Raw genomic sequence first — 15,562 nt, forward strand, 5'->3', positions numbered from 1 at the left:
CGTGGCATGAGAACTCCCAGTTGCGGCATGTGGGATCTAGTTCCCTGACCAGGAATTGAACTTGGGCCCCCTGCATTGGCAGTGTGGAGGCATAGCCACGGGACCGCCAGGCAAGTCCCGCAATAACCCTTTATATAAATTTAATAATGTCTCCATCATCTTCAATTTAAAGATGAAGAAACAGGCTTTTTGCCGCAGGTAGAAGTAGCACAACCAGGATTTGGACCAAGGAGAGCTGGCTCTAGAGTCTTCTTTAGCACTCCATTAGTTCATCTCTTGAAATCAGTAACAAGGAGGAGGGAGGAGGAGGAAAGAAGGAATAGGAAAAGAAGATGAAGGACAAAATAATTAATGTATCCTGTGAATACCACCATTTAGTTCAACAAGCATTCTCTGAAGAACTTACTATGGGACCTCCCCTGGGACTAGGCACTTCTGGGCCACAGCCCATTCATGCCCTGGAAAAGACCAGGTTATTTCTAAACAGTGTGATAACACTGTAAAACAGGAAAGTCCACTGGTGCAGGACAGAAATTCCTGTGTTCCCAAGTATGTACTAAAGTGGAAAGTTACTGAGTTAAAGTGACTGGCCAGAAGGGCACAAGCCCATTCAGTCACAGACCGGGTACTGTGGATTCCATCTCTACTCTGCTCCCATAAAACAAACCTTGTTTAACTAGGCTGTTCTGCAAAAGTAACAGTTAAATACATTTACAGCCATACTGCTTCCCGGTGGCTCAGCCATAATGAATCTGCCTGCCAAGCAGGAGATGTGGTTTCATCCCTGGGTCGGGAAGATCCCCTGGAGGTGGAATGGGCAACCCACCCAAGTATTCTTGCCAGAAAATCCCATGGACAGAGAGGAGCCTGGCGGGCTACAGTCCATGGGGTTGCAAAGAGTTGGACAGGACTGAGCCACTAAACAATAGCTTTACTATGTCTGGACTCTGCTTCCAAGACCTGAAAACAGTCGGCAAACTTTAAGTAAAAAAGATTAAGTAACGCAATTACAAATTAAATTTTTAAATATCCACCAGTAAAATAGTTTCTACTTTTCACTGTATTCTTGAAAGTTTTCACAGTAGGATGGTTGGAAAATATATTCCACTCAAATCTGCATAATAAGGACTAATCTCCTACAGGCGCCAGTTCATTAAACTGCCTAATGGCAGCTATGGAAAAGTAATAGCCTTATCCCAAAAGCTTTTGCTCTTTAAACAGAAAACAACGAGCAAGTGCGTTGCAACAGAGGCCAAAAAAGCCTGTCCCCAGGAATTCCACTGGGGCAGCGAATTCTAGAGGGACCGCCAGGGAGGTTCCCGCTCCCTGGGTGGGACCTAGTAGCAAAGCCACGTGGGGAGGGCTGAAGGGGCCTTTAGGGCTGGGGAGGGGGACCATCCGTCAGGGCAGGTCACGGTCTCTTCGCCCCTGTCCGCCAGCGGCGGCAGGGTGGAGCGCCGAGAACCAAAACTCAGTTGTCGCCAGTGTCAGGGCAGCCAGTCTGCGCCCGGTGGGCGGCTCCCCACCTCTCGGGAGGATGCGGACGTGGGATGCCCCAGGGAACCCTCACAGACCGGCGAGCACGAGGAGCTCCAAAAACAAAGCGAGTGGCGGGGGGAAGGGGAAGGCGCGACCGGCGAGGGGCAGAGCACACGCGGTGCTCCGAGCGCGGGCGCCGCCTGCGAGCCCGACCGACCAGCCTGAGAAGGGAGCGCGCCTGCCGGCACCCGGTGCCCCTTGCCAGGTCCGGGACACCGCAAAGCCCGAAAACTCCCCTTTCCTATGGGGCGGAGATTTGAGAAAACCCAAGTCGGGGTCCGCGCAGCAGCTAGAGCCAGGACTGGAGGCTGCGCGTTGCGCGGGAGGCTGAAGACTTTTCTTTTGGGGGGATAAGATGGCAGGTCGGGGGAAACAAAGGAAACTTGGGCCCGGGCCTGGGAGCGGAGTGTGCGGCTCACGAGTTCGCCCCGGGTCCTGTGTGGGAGTCACTGGGCGCCCTGCGCCAGCCTGCACACTGCCCGCCGGGGGAAAACATAAAGCATCCCTCCGGGAGCCGGCGGCGCCGGCCGCCCACCTGCCGCCCCGGGGTCTCCGGGCCGGCGGAAGGAGAGGGCGCTGCGAACCCGGCCGGGGCCGGGAGGCAGGGAGGAGGGGAGGCGGCTGGCGGGCGCGCGCGGGGGGCGGCGGTGGAGGAGGGGAGCGCGGGTGGGCGGGCGGCGCCACGTCACGGCTATTGTGGCTGGCCCGGTATATAAGGTCCCGCCCGCCGGCCGCGCTCCCCACCTTGCCTGCACCCCGCCAGCGATCCTTCGGCACCCTGCAATCCAGCGAGACGCGCTGCGCACCGACGGAGCGGACATGGGGAGAGCGATCGTAGCCAGGCTCGGACTGGGGCTGCTGCTTCTGGCGCTGCTCTTACCTACGCAGGTGAGGTCCTGGCGCCCGGCGAGGGGGCTCAGGGGCCGCGCCCGAGGCGGGTGGGACCGCCCCCAGGGAACCGGTCTGCGCCCCCACCTTCGGTTGTGGACCCGAACTAGGAGAGAGAATCTAGTACAATCTGATCTGGGGGGAGAGGGGGCGGCAATTTGGAGCCCACTTTCCACTTCCTAGCAGGCTGTCCCCACCCTTTAGGCAGCCCCGAGAACAAAGCACCTACACGCGTGGGCTAGGAGGACCTTGCCCCACCCCAGGTTTCGTATAGCCCTTCACAGGCTGCCTGTCGCCCACTGCCCGCTTTCATGCAGAGCGGGAAAGAAGGCGCTCTCCCTACCCCTGGAGCACCCAGAGACCTCAGACCCTTTGGGGAGGTCGTCCCTGGATCCCACGAGCGCCCCGCTTCCCTGTACGAGTGTCTTCGCGTCCCCTAGCGCATCACACAAAGAGAGAGGAAGATCCCCTTCGGGGGGCGCAGCTCTCGCCCATCCTCCACTCAGAGCTAGTTCGTGGATCCCTAGCAAGCCCCAGTTACTGACCCTGTTAAGCCACCCCAGTCCCGCGTGTTTCGGGGCTGAAGTCTGGGGGGGGGGGGGACCCTCTCCTGACCCTGTGCTATCCTGGGGACGACCTTACAAGTCACCAACGGAACCCTCTGTTAGCCAGATTGGCTATCTCTGGACAGGCGGCGGATGGGACATTTGTGTCCCGATTCCCCGCCAGGCTTTGTCCCTGTCCCCGCGGCCTCCTCAGATCCTCTGTCCCGGGAACACATCTTGCCCACGGTGTCCGGCGGGTGGGTGCGCAGCGGCCGCGAGGGAGGCCAGCGGCGGCTGAGCCTGAGAGACCGAAGTCGGGGGGCGCTGGGAGGGCAAGAAAGGGGCATTTGTCTCCGGTAGCTTGGACTTGGAGGGTAGGTAGGGGTGCCCGAGCGGTTGGGTCTCCATCGCCTTCCGTTGGGGCTTTCTGAGGAGGGTCTCCTTAGCACTTCTTCCGAAAAAGTTGGGTGCGCCAGGTCCCCAGACATCCAGCCGCCGGGCTCACCTGGGAGCGCAGCCTGAGAGAGGTGCGCTCCTCGTCTTCCGCTCCGCGGACCGGGTAACTGTACCCTATTGTTTTGCGGGTCGGCTGCTCTCCCGAGCCTTTCTCTATTCCTCGGTGGGGGAGGGGCGTGGCCACTGGAAACGCTGGTCTCTCCCACCCCGCCCCATCTCCTTTCCCAGCCAGATTCCGTCCCACACCCCTAAATTTCAGAGGTTTGAGGTTAAGCAAATAAATCTTTGATAGCTTAGTAGGGAAATTTATGTTTACTGTCAATTTCATATATTAACATTAGTTTTTTTCATTGGTGTGGAGGACCCTTTGATTCTCCTATGGATGCACTGGGCTCTGGTTTGTTTTTTTTTAAACTCACCTGATGCACCAAGGCTTTGTTGGATAAGAACAGATTACCTTCAGGGATCCCAAATCAGGTCCTGCCCCCAAATAAGGAGCCCTGTTTTAAATTGTTCCCCATATTATTAATGCTTTCCTTTTACTAGGAGTGCTTTTCTTCTTGGTAGCACACTCTGTTGGGTAGGTGCCAAATAAATATATTTGATTTCATTGAGATTTTTAAAATTAGTCTATTTTAGATAGGCTTTATAAAATTTTTAGTCGATGTTTGCTGAATGTCCTTATGGGTTTTACAACAAAAGAAGCTGGGTTTTCTATGGATTTACAACAAAGGATAAAATGGTTTTATCTTTGAATTGATTGGTAGCCAAACATACATGTGGCCCAGACCTGCTTGGTGCCAGGTTCTTGTTCCAGCTGTAATCAGAAGCCCTTTAAAACCCTCTCTTGCAGTGAGAGCTGAAATCTCCCATCTGCCTTTGTTCCCTGACAAAGAAGAGATTACCATGTGCCCTGCTGGACTGTGCATTTTATGACTTGAAAAACAGTGTGGTGAATGATGCCACTTAGGCACTGGGGTGCTGGGGGACCTTGGTCCTTGGCCACAGTGCTGGGCTTAGTGACCAGGCAGGAGGGCTGCTGCTCGTGAAACCAACATCAAACCGTCTCGTCTGTTGTGAAGTCATTCCGACTTTATGATGCTTTGGGTGAAATCATTTTGCCTTAAGGCAGAGGCTCATTATATTTTTCAACTTAAAACAAATATTGTGGCCGTTTTTGAGAAGGGCTGTATACTGTTTCCAGACTTCAAAGGAGCAGATAAGATATCCAGGGCCCCTTACTTTTAGTGCAAGGTTGTATTAAACAGGTAGGTGAAAGTTATCCAGCGAATTCAGGAAGACAGAGACTCAATTCTCATAACATATGTCTCAAATTACTGTATTTTAAAATCCAAATTATTAGTGCAACTTTAAAATCTCCCCCTTCTTGAGAAAGTAGAAGAAGCCTATTTGTAACACCAGTCAGTCAGTATAATCACAGAAAGTGGGTTAGTTACCTTGGTTCCTTATTACTTTATAAAGAATTAAGGGTCAAGTCATATACTTGGGAGTTACATAGTTATTGAAGAACATTTTTGTTTGCTTGTTTTTGGTTATTGTTACTTGCAGTCATTAATCATCACTAGGTAGTTGTTTTTGAAACTAAAGGATCTTGGTGGGACTAAGAAATTCAGAATGAAATGATGTGGGTAAGGGAATAATGGGGAAAAAAAACCAACCTGAGACTGTATCATCTATCTTAATGGCATATAAAATGTATGTGGAGAGACAACTGTAATGTGGAAATTGATCAGTGTAACTTTTTATATATTTTAGACTTACTCAAATCAAACAACTGTTGTAACACCAAGTAACTCCTCCCAGACTACCTCACCTGCCCCTCATCCAGCCAATGCCACCACCAAGGCAAGCGATGGTACTCTGCAGTCAACAGCCAGTCTCTTTGTGATCTCGGTCTCCCTTCTACATCTCTACTGTTAAGAGACTCAGGCGAAGAAACATCTGTACTCCACCATCTTCTAAATCCAGTTCAAATGGCATCTATACATCCTGTGTGACAAAGGAAAAAAAAAGAGAGAAAAAGAAGTCTTCATTGAATAAATCTGCTAATTCCACACCTTATTTAATTGACAGAAATTATTGAGGATCCCAAATTTGTTTGAAGAGCATGTGAAGGGTCTGACTAGATGATGAATGCCAATATTAAATCTGCTGGAGTTACCTGTACAAGATGAAGAGAGACAACGTCCAAAATTAGTTGAGATGATTTCCTTAAATGTGGCTTAAGAAGTATGGACACATAAAGCTCTACCTTGAAAATGAGAATAGATTTTATCTTACTTAGAGATAAAGAATGGGCTGTGGAACAGATTCAGTTTGCATTTGGTTTGTTAAATTTATAAGGCCATAAAACAATTAGGTAAAACAGAAAGCTTCTATGATTCTATTTGTATGTACATTAGCAGAAACTTCCAGGAGTTCCTGTAAATTCTCAAAGTGTTGTTTCAGCAGTACTAATTTAATGCTGACATACGATAGATTAAAATTTTATGTTAAGCTATCAACTGTTCTCTTGGGAACTGAACTTTTCCTCTGGGGCTTTGGGCTGACATTGCATTTGACTTTTTATATAGTGCCAGGGCAAAGATGGATTAATCTACCCCAAATTCAAGCATAATGAATGCATTTTGCTTACATACTATTCCTATTCAAAAAGAACACTAGATTCATTTAAACAGATAACAAAGAATAGAAGTACATTGCTGTCAATGAATTTCAAAATATTTTTTATTTCTGCATACATTGAATAACTTTTACAGTTTAAAAAAATGATCTGTTTTGAAGGTAAAATTGACAAATTTTGAAATGGAAAAAGGCTAATATGTGAAGGAGCCAAACTAAATCAAATATTTGTGAAGTCAATACTGGAAGCTTGCTTACATTGAATTTAGAAAAACTTTTATACTCTTTTCTGTAAATACTTCTTTTTAAACTGAATCAGAGTAGCCACATTTGGAACACTTTTTGTTATCATTTGATATTTTTAGGTAGTTAGAACCTGGTCCTAAGCCTAAAATGGGCTTGATTTTGGAAAATAAATCTTCTCACAACTGCCTTGATGCACAGTAACCTTTTTAAAAATAGATACTCCCTAAAGTCTTTTGTTCACATGGTCACACACTGATGCTTAGATATTCCAGAATCTAATATGGCCACAGTAGTTTTGAAAACCAAAGTCATTTTTTTTTCCATCTTTAGAAACCAACACTGGAATAAACATATCCAACAGATCTCAAGCTACTGTGTGTGTGAATGAACATTCCCTTTTGTTTCACACCTGAATGCTGTATATCTGTTTTGGATTGTATATTGTGTTTGTGTATTTATGCTTTGATTCATAGTAACTTTTCATGTTATGAAATTGATTTGCATTAAACACAAACTGTAAATAAAAAGAGATGGCTGGAAGAGCAATCCATTGAATTATAAGTTTTTCCCAATGCCTGGAATACTTTGTGAGTTTGTCATGGTTGTATGAGTATTTAAACCACTAGGGACATACCTCAATATTTTCCTATTAAACAGAACATTTTAAGCTGTTTTGCATTGGCAACTAGCAACATGTCTTGATTAAAGGATTCATCTGAAAAATGACATCTTTCAGGCTTTAAGTGGGCATCCCTTACTCAGCAACTATTGAATGCCAGCTATGCGTCAGGATACTGAAGTTTGATTGAATGCTGAACTTGCTCGACAAGGCTTTTTACTATAATTGAGAAAAAGAGTATGCATAATGACAAATAGGCAGTACACTGGCAAGTAGTGCTGTGAGGAAAACAGGCCAGAGTGGCAAGTCATGAGCTGTGACTGAGTATGGATGGTCTTGGACATTTAAGCTGAGGTATGGAGGAGAAGGCAATGGCACCCCACTCCAGCACTCTTGCCTGGAAAATCCCATGGATGGAGGAGCCTGGTAGGCTGCAGTCTATGGGGTCGCTAAGAGTCGGACACGACTGAGCGACTTCCCTTTCACTTTTCACTCTCATGCATTGGAGAAGGAGATGGCAACCCACTCCAGTGTTCTTGCCTGGAGAATCCCAGGGACGGGGGAGCCTGGTGGGCTGCCGTCTATGGGGTCGCACAGAGTTGGACACGACTGAAGCGACTTAGCAGCAGCAGCAGCATGGAGGATCTGGAGGAAATCATGGTGGGGGGAACAACACAAGCTAAATCCTTTAGTCTGCTTAATCACTGGCACTATTTTCATATCTGTACAGGAGGCCACATTTCCATCTGCTCCTTTAGTACTGAACTCTTTTGACTCTTATTAAAGTGTAGTCCTGGACTTCCGCTGCTTAGTTGCTTAATCGTGTCCAACTCTTTGCAGCCCTGTGGACTGTAGCCTGCCAGGCTGTTGTCTGTCCATGGAATCTTCCAGGCAAGAATACTGAAGTGGGTTGCCATTTCTTATTTCATGAGATCTTCTCGAACCAGGGATTGAATCTATGACTCTTGTGTCTTCTGCATTGGCAGGTGGATTCTTTACCACTAGCACCACCTGGGAAGCCCTGGACTTTTAGCTCTAGCCAGAGAAAGGCTGCAATTTGGTAGTAAGTTCCTTGATCAGAAGAAATGTTGCGTGGGTCTCCATGATGGTTGATAGGATTTTCTGTGAGTCCAAGGATAGTAGTTTTGATAGACGCATTGTATGCGGGGAAGGCAAATCCATATTCAGAATAACTGTTTATTTCTTTAAGAATAAAATGCTACCCTTCTAGATGATGTGGTCCCATGTAGTCAATATTCCACCTGGCTGGTCACCTCAAGCAATGGAGCATATAAGGAACTTGGTGTTGGTTTCTGATGTAGCAGACTGAGCACTCAGCAGTGGCTGTGACCAGATCAGTCTTCACATATGCCAACGTTGCTGGGACCATGCATAATCTCTGTCCTGCCATTGTGGCCACTTTGTTCATGAGCCGACTGATAACCAGAACGGTCAGGGGTCTGCATCCACACCCATCTTATCCACCTGATTATTAAAACCCCTCTTTGCTGTGGTTACCTTTTAGTGAGCATTCACATGGGACACTAATATCTTCAGATTCCCATTTGGAGAGGTCTATCCACATACCTTTCTCAGCTTGCCTTGTCACCAGTTTTCCAATCATATTGTTTCCAAGTCCATCCAGCCAAACTGTTGGCCACAGACCACGAGTTAGTATAGATTTACACCTCTGGCCACTTCTACTTTGAAGCAAAATGAACAACCAGGTGCACTGCTTTTAATTCTGCCCACTGGAGGTATTTCCCTTTACCACTGTCCTTGATGGGTGTCCCAGAAAGGGGTTGTACAGCTGGAGCTGTCCACTTTGAGGTGTCGCCTGCTTATTGTACAGCACCTTCTGTAAACCAGGTCCAAGTTTTCTCTTCCTCAGTCAGCTGGTAATCATTAACTCCTCACAAAGACATAGGTACAGACTAGGAGAGAGATGGTAATGTAGCAAAATTACAGCCCAGGGGCATTTGGACCACTTTCTCCTGTAACTTACTAGTATATAAAGTCCCCTACATGTGAACTTTTGAAGATGCAAACATGAAGCTTACTAATGAAGAACTGATGGAATTGGAAGCCCAGAGAAAGGACAAAGAAATATGAAAGAAAGAAGTAACTGGATAACTGAAGACATTCACGATGCAGGAAATGGCAGGGAATTGTCTTTATTGGAGGAGCCACTGTTGGTTCTGAGGCACAGGACCCGAACTTGGAATGGTACACGAAGGTCTCAGCAGCCATTTAGAGTGCAATCCAGTGCTGCCGTGTCGTCTGTGATGAGAAAAAAGGAACTACACCTGGACATCGCTGGATCCTATTTTTTCAAGCAGTTAAATAGAAGGAAACGGAACCTGTGCCATCAGCATCAGGCATGATTGAAATTACAGCTTGCCCTCCATCTCCTATTGCTAACAATCCTTTGGCTCTACCATCTCCCACTTCCTCTCCCTCTTCCAGCCAGTAACTCCTCTTGCTTATTGACTCAATGCCAGCCCCTGTATGCCAGCTGTTGTACTGTGCTTTTCAAGGCACTGTACTGTAAGATTAAAAATGTTTTCTTTATTTTTTTTGTATTTTTTTTATGTATTGTGTGAAAAATATAGACCTATGACAATACAGTACTACATAGCCAATTGTGTTCGTTGAGTACCTTGGGTAATTTTGTTGGACTTACAAACAAATTGGACTTACGAACGTACTGTCAGAACAGAACTCATTTCTATGTAGGTGACTTACTGTATGTATATTTAGGGCCTCCTGAAGCTCAACATCCTCCATGCCACCTTTATTTGACAATGGGGTGCTATTGTGCACAGCCAGTTTTATGGGTTGATGATTAGACCATACCCAGGTCATCATGGATAGCTCAGGCTGCATGGTGGTCTGTGGTTACGCATTCAGTCTTTTTTTAAAAAATATTTATATGTATTTGTTTATCTGGCTGCCCTGGGTCTTAATTGTGGCACACGGCATCTTTTGTCTTCGTTGTGGCATATGGGGTCTTTTAGCTGTGGCGTTTGAACTCTTAGTTGCAGCAGGTGAGATCTAGTTCCCTGACCAGGGATCACACTCAGGCCCCTTGCCTTGCGAGTTCAGAGTCTTAGCCACTGAGCCATGAGAGAAGCCCTTCAATCCCCTCAAGCATTCAGTCTTTACTAAAGCCCAGCAACAAGCCCAATCCTGCTTCTTCAGGAAGGGTTTCTGCCTGCCGAGGATGGCAGAGCTTTGCTCTGAAATCTTGAAAGAGACTATTGATACCAACCCTGGGTCTAACATAAATTTATAGAAAAGCAATGAAAAAGCTGAGTTTAGTTTTTTAAGAAGTAATCATCGATACTCATGGAGGACGAAATATAACTAGTTTTTCAACTGTTCTTTGAAAATAGCTTTAAACAAACATGAACTGTTTTATTAGAAAAATACCCAAATTTCTATTTTGGGGTTATACTCTAAATATTCATGCTGAAATACTAGTCATATAATTTATGGCTAAATTGAGTAATGAGTAGCCATTGTATGGGTGTCTCTCGAACTAAGTTGAGCCTTAGCAGATAAAAGCAGATAATTTAGGGAAAAGGTTAAGGATAGGGTTAAGATGAGAAAAATCTGTTTAGAACTAAACATATTCTAAACACACACACCCAATGCCACCGTCCTTAAAATAGAGCTCAAATATTTAGGTAGCTGAAAAGTATGTGTTTTTCGTTCCTCATAGACCTTATTTGGGGTTAGCTTGATTATTTTTGGATTCTTTCCTTAGTATAAAGAGAGTATTTTTTCTAACTTTATTAGGATGGCACTTTTTGAAACAACACAATCATCATCATGATTTACTTGTCAGTTTCTCTTCAAATTACATCTAAATTTAAAATCATATGCATTTCTAAGAAACTTTAGGAAGTTTCCATATTTATGATTTTGCAAAGAAATCTCTTTGTGAGCCCAAAGGTTTAACTGTTATGCCTGTTAGCAATTGGCAAATGTTAAGGTTTGCGGATACAGAATGAAGCAGGGCAAAGACTAATAGAGTTTTGCCAAGAAAATGCACTGGTCATAACAAACACCCTCTTCCAACAACACAAGAGAAGACTCTATACATGGACATCACCAGATGGTCAACACCGAAATCAGACTGATTATATTCTTTGCAGCCAAAGATGGAGAAGCTCTATACAGTCAGCCAAAACGAGACCAGGAGCTGACTGTGGCTCAGACCATGAACTCCTTATTGCCAAATTCAGACTGAAATTGAAGAAAGTAGGGAAAACCACTAGACCATTCAGGTATGACCTAAATCAAATCCCTTATGATTATACAGTGGAAGTGAGAAATAGATTTAAGGGCCTAGATTTGATAGATAGAGTGCCTGATGAACTATGGAATGAGGTTCGTGACATTGTACAGGAGACAGGGATCAAGACCATCCCCAAGAAAAAGAAATGCAAAAAAGCAAAATGGCTGTCTGGGGAGGCCTTACAAATAGCTGTGAAAAGAAGAGAAGTGAAAAGCAAAGGAGAAAAGGAAAGATATAAGCATCTGAATGCAGAGTTCCAAAGAATAGCAAGAAGAGATAAGAAAGCCTTCTTCAGCGATCAATGCAAAGAAATAGAGGAAAACAACAGAATGGGAAAGACTAGGGATCTCTTCAAGAAAATCAGAGGTACCAAAGGAACATTCCCTGCAAAGATGGGCTCGATAAAGGACAGAAGTGATATGGATCTAACAGAAGCAGAAGATATTTGGATCTAATAGAAGCAGAAGATATTAAGAAGAGATGACAAGAATACACAGAACTGCACAAAAAATATCTTCACGACCCAGATAATCACGATGGTGTGATCACTGACCTAGAGCCAGACATCCTGGAATGTAAAGTCAAGTGGGCCTTAGAAAGCATCACTATGAACAAAGCTAGTGGAGATGATGGAATTCCAGTTGAGCTATTTCAAATCCTGAAAGATGATGCTGTGAAAGTGCTGCACTCAATATGCCAGCAAATTTGGAAAACTCAGCAGTGGCCACAGGACTGGAAAAGGTCAGTTTTCATTCTAATCCCAAAGAAAGGCAATGCCAAAGAATGCTCAAACTACTGCACAATTGCACTCATCTCACACGCTAGTAAAGTAATGCTCAAAATTCTCGAAGGCTTCAGCAATATGTGAACTGTGAACTTCCTGATGTTCAAGCTGGTTTTAGAAAAGGCAGAGGAACCAGAGATCAAATTGCCAACATCCACTGGATCATGGAAAAAGCAAGAGAGTTCAAGCTGGTTTTAGAAAAGGCAGAGGAACCAGAGATCAAATTGCCAACATCCGCTGGATCATGGAAAAAGCAAGAGAGTTCCAGAAAAACATCTATTTCTGCTTTATTGACTATGCCAAAGCCTTTGACTGTGTGGATCACAATAAACTGTGGAAAATTCTGAAAGAGATGGGAATACCAGACCACCTGATCTGCCTCTTGAGAAATTTATATGCAGGTCAGGAAGCAACAGTTAGAACTGGACATGGAACAACAGACTGGTTCCAAATAGGAAAAGGAGTACGTCAAAGCTGTATATTGTCACCTTGCTTATTTAACTTATATGCAGAGTACATCATGAGAAACTCTGGACTGGAAGAAACACAAGCTGGAATCAAGATTGCTGGGAGAAATATCAACAACCTCAGATGTGCAGATGACACCACCCTTATGGCAGAAAGTGAAGAGGAACTAAAAATCTTCTTGATGAAAGTGAAAGTGGAGAGTGAAAAAGTTGGCTTAAAGCTCAACATTCAGCAAACGAAGATCATGGCATCCGGTCCCCTCACTTCATGGGAAATAGATGGGGAAACAGTGGAAACAGTGTCAGACTTTATTTTTGGGGGCTCCAAAATCACTGCAGATGGTGACTGCAGCCATGAAATTAAAAGACGCTTACTCCTTGGAAGGAAAGTTATGACCAACCTAGATAGCATATTCAAAAGCAGAAACATTACTTTGCCAATAAAAATTCATTTAGTCAAGGCTATGTTTTTTCCTGTGGTCATGTATGGATGTGAGAGTTGGACTGTGAAGAAGGCTGAGCGCCGAAGAATTGATGCTTTTGAACTGTGGTGTTGGAGAAGACTCTTGAGAGTCCCTTGAACTGCAAGGAGATCCAACCAATCCATTCTGAAGGAGATCAGCCCTGGGATATCTTTGGAAGGAATGATGCTAAAGCTGAAACTCCAGTACTTTGGCCACGTCATGCGAAGAGTTGACTCATTGGAAAAGACTCTGATGCTGGGAGGGATTGGGGGCAGAAGGAGAAGGGGACGACAGAGGATGAGATGGCTGGATGGCATCACTGACTCGATGGATGTGAGTCTGAGTGAACTCTGGGAGTTGGTGATGGACAGGGAGGCCTGGCGTGCTGCGATTCGTGGGGTCGCAAAGAGTCGGACACGACTGAGTGACTGAACTGAACTGAACTGAACATGTCCAAAACTGAACTCATTACTTCCCCTCCACAGACCCGCTGCTTCTCTATTCAGAGCACCTACCTGCCAAGTCACTCTCATCACAAACCCAGGAGCTTCCTTCCTCTTCTCTCCCAGTCTCCAATCAGCCACAAAACCCTGTCACTTCTGAATCAGAAATGTCTGAGCATCTTGCCTCTCTCCGCACTCTGCTGCTTTCTTCTGACTTGCATCCTCTGTCAAAGCCGTGCCTTTCTGCCCTTGGTCTTTCCACCCTGTGGCGCTTCTCTGAAATATAGATGTGATCATTTTGCTCCTAACTTAAAAAGTTTGGCTACACTTGGCTGATAGAAGATAGAATAGAAACCTCCATTCACAGACCTTAAGGCTTTCCCATAGCCTGGTCCCAGCCCCTTTTCAGCCCCATTTTCAGTCATACTGCATTGCCCACTGTTCTCTGAATCAACAATGTCTTTTTATGCCTCCATGGCTTTGAATGCCTCCATGCATCCAACTGAGTATAGCGATTAAAGGTGTGGGTGCTAGAGCCAGGCTGCCTCAGTTTGACTTCTAGCCCAGCTGTGACTAGTGAAAGGAGCCCAGGCATGGACATAAATTCTCTGTGGCCCAGGAGTCCTGTCTGTAATGAGCTTGATAATAAAGGTACCTATCAATAAAGTTTTAGAATCTGGAACATTGCTAGTACTCAATAAACACTGGCCAGCATTCTTTCTTACAAATGTGTGGACATTGCATTGGCTTGTCTATGCCCCTTGAAGGCAGGAACTTTGCCACGTTTCATTTCTGGATTCCTGATGTGTGACTGAGAGTAGGTGCTCAGTTAATACTGAGTTAGTAAAACAGCCAGCAGTGGTATCTTAGCAGTGGTGTAACTGGGGGAGGGGAAGGAAATTCTCTGATACTATATTAGGTCTTGGGGGGAAGCACAAGAAGGTAGTTAGGGCTATTTCTAAACAGGCTGGTCCCTAGTGGCTGCTCAGCTTTCATCAGATAGGCAACCTGCTTATCTGCAACAATGGTTCTCAACTCTGACTACATATTAGAATCACTTGGGAAGCTTTTTAAAAAGGTGATGCCTGTCACCTTTGCCTACTTAGAGAGTTCTGATTTAATTGGTCTGGGTGGAGGTTAGTCATCGTAGTTTTAAAAAGCTCCCCAGGTGATTCTAAAGTGCAGCCAAATTGTGAAGCACGGGCCTGAGAGCAGCTTTGGGCAGCTCTGCTCTTTTAGATCATTTGGCTGGCAGTGGCTGGGGAGTCAGACACAGACCTGGCTCCTGGCTTCAGATCCCTGTGACTACCAAAGATGCTCACAGCAGGGTTAGCTGTGCTTGGAGGCAGGTAAGGTCACTTTAGTCCATTGTTTGGATTTCTACCCAACTCAGAAAGGACACAGAGACTCATGCTAGAGTCCTCTGGTTCTAGCGCTTCAGCCAGCATCATAAGTAGATACAGGTGCCAGTCCTGGTTCTGAAAACTTGCTCCATGGGCTCTGGAAGCCTCTCTGGGCTTTAAGAGGATTGGGCTTTTTGGAGATATTTTCTAGTTGAAAAATATAAAGATTTCATCCAACTTAAATTCTGTGATTCAGATCCCCGCCTCCCCCAACCCCCAAGCTTTTGGGAGCCTGTTCTCACATCCATGAAAAAATTGGTTCAGTACTCCATGCTGAGTCTACAAAAATTAATGCAAATTCATTGTTATTACTTGAGATACTGGGCGTTCATCATACTCATTTGTTCTGTTATTCGGTTGTCATTTTGCATTCTACTGCATTTTCTGAAGACTTGGAAAAGGGTTCTCTTAATGATAGATTAGCATAGTCTAATTGGTAGTTGCTGTTCAATTTAAATGAGATTGCAACAACTTTGAACTGTTTGACTGGGCTTGTGAAATGTGACCAGTGACACAACCTTTGTTGAGGCTTGGGTGTGAACGCAGTGAGGAAACAGTTTCCCTTATTAGCCTCCTCATTGACACTATGTTATCAGTATGCATTTGGTTTTGTGTTTACTTATTACTTATTTATTCTATGTTTTATTCCAATTAAAAAATTTCTTGAGTCCGCTTACAGAAACATGCATTATACACCAGGTTACAAATAGATGAGGAATTTCAGGTAGAGGATAAATAAGGGTAGAAGGAAACCGTGAATTC

The 15,562-nt window shown here is 45.2% G+C and overlaps 1 protein-coding gene across 1 annotated transcript; it reads left to right on the forward strand.

Moving 5' to 3' along the window:
* The first annotated feature begins 1,522 nt into the window (after positions 1–1,522).
* CD24 (CD24 molecule) lies at positions 1,523–6,878 on the forward strand. Its single transcript, XM_061427681.1, has 3 exons — positions 1,523–1,744; positions 2,257–2,427; positions 5,205–6,878. Exons 1-3 carry the CDS (start codon positions 1,538–1,540, stop codon positions 5,367–5,369), a joined length of 543 nt encoding a protein of 180 aa, XP_061283665.1. The 5' UTR covers positions 1,523–1,537; the 3' UTR covers positions 5,370–6,878.
* Positions 6,879–15,562: the final 8,684 nt, after the last annotated feature.

Source organism: Bos javanicus, chromosome 9 (assembly GCF_032452875.1).
Source record: "Bos javanicus breed banteng chromosome 9, ARS-OSU_banteng_1.0, whole genome shotgun sequence".
Classification (NCBI taxonomy): domain Eukaryota; kingdom Metazoa; phylum Chordata; class Mammalia; order Artiodactyla; family Bovidae; genus Bos; species Bos javanicus.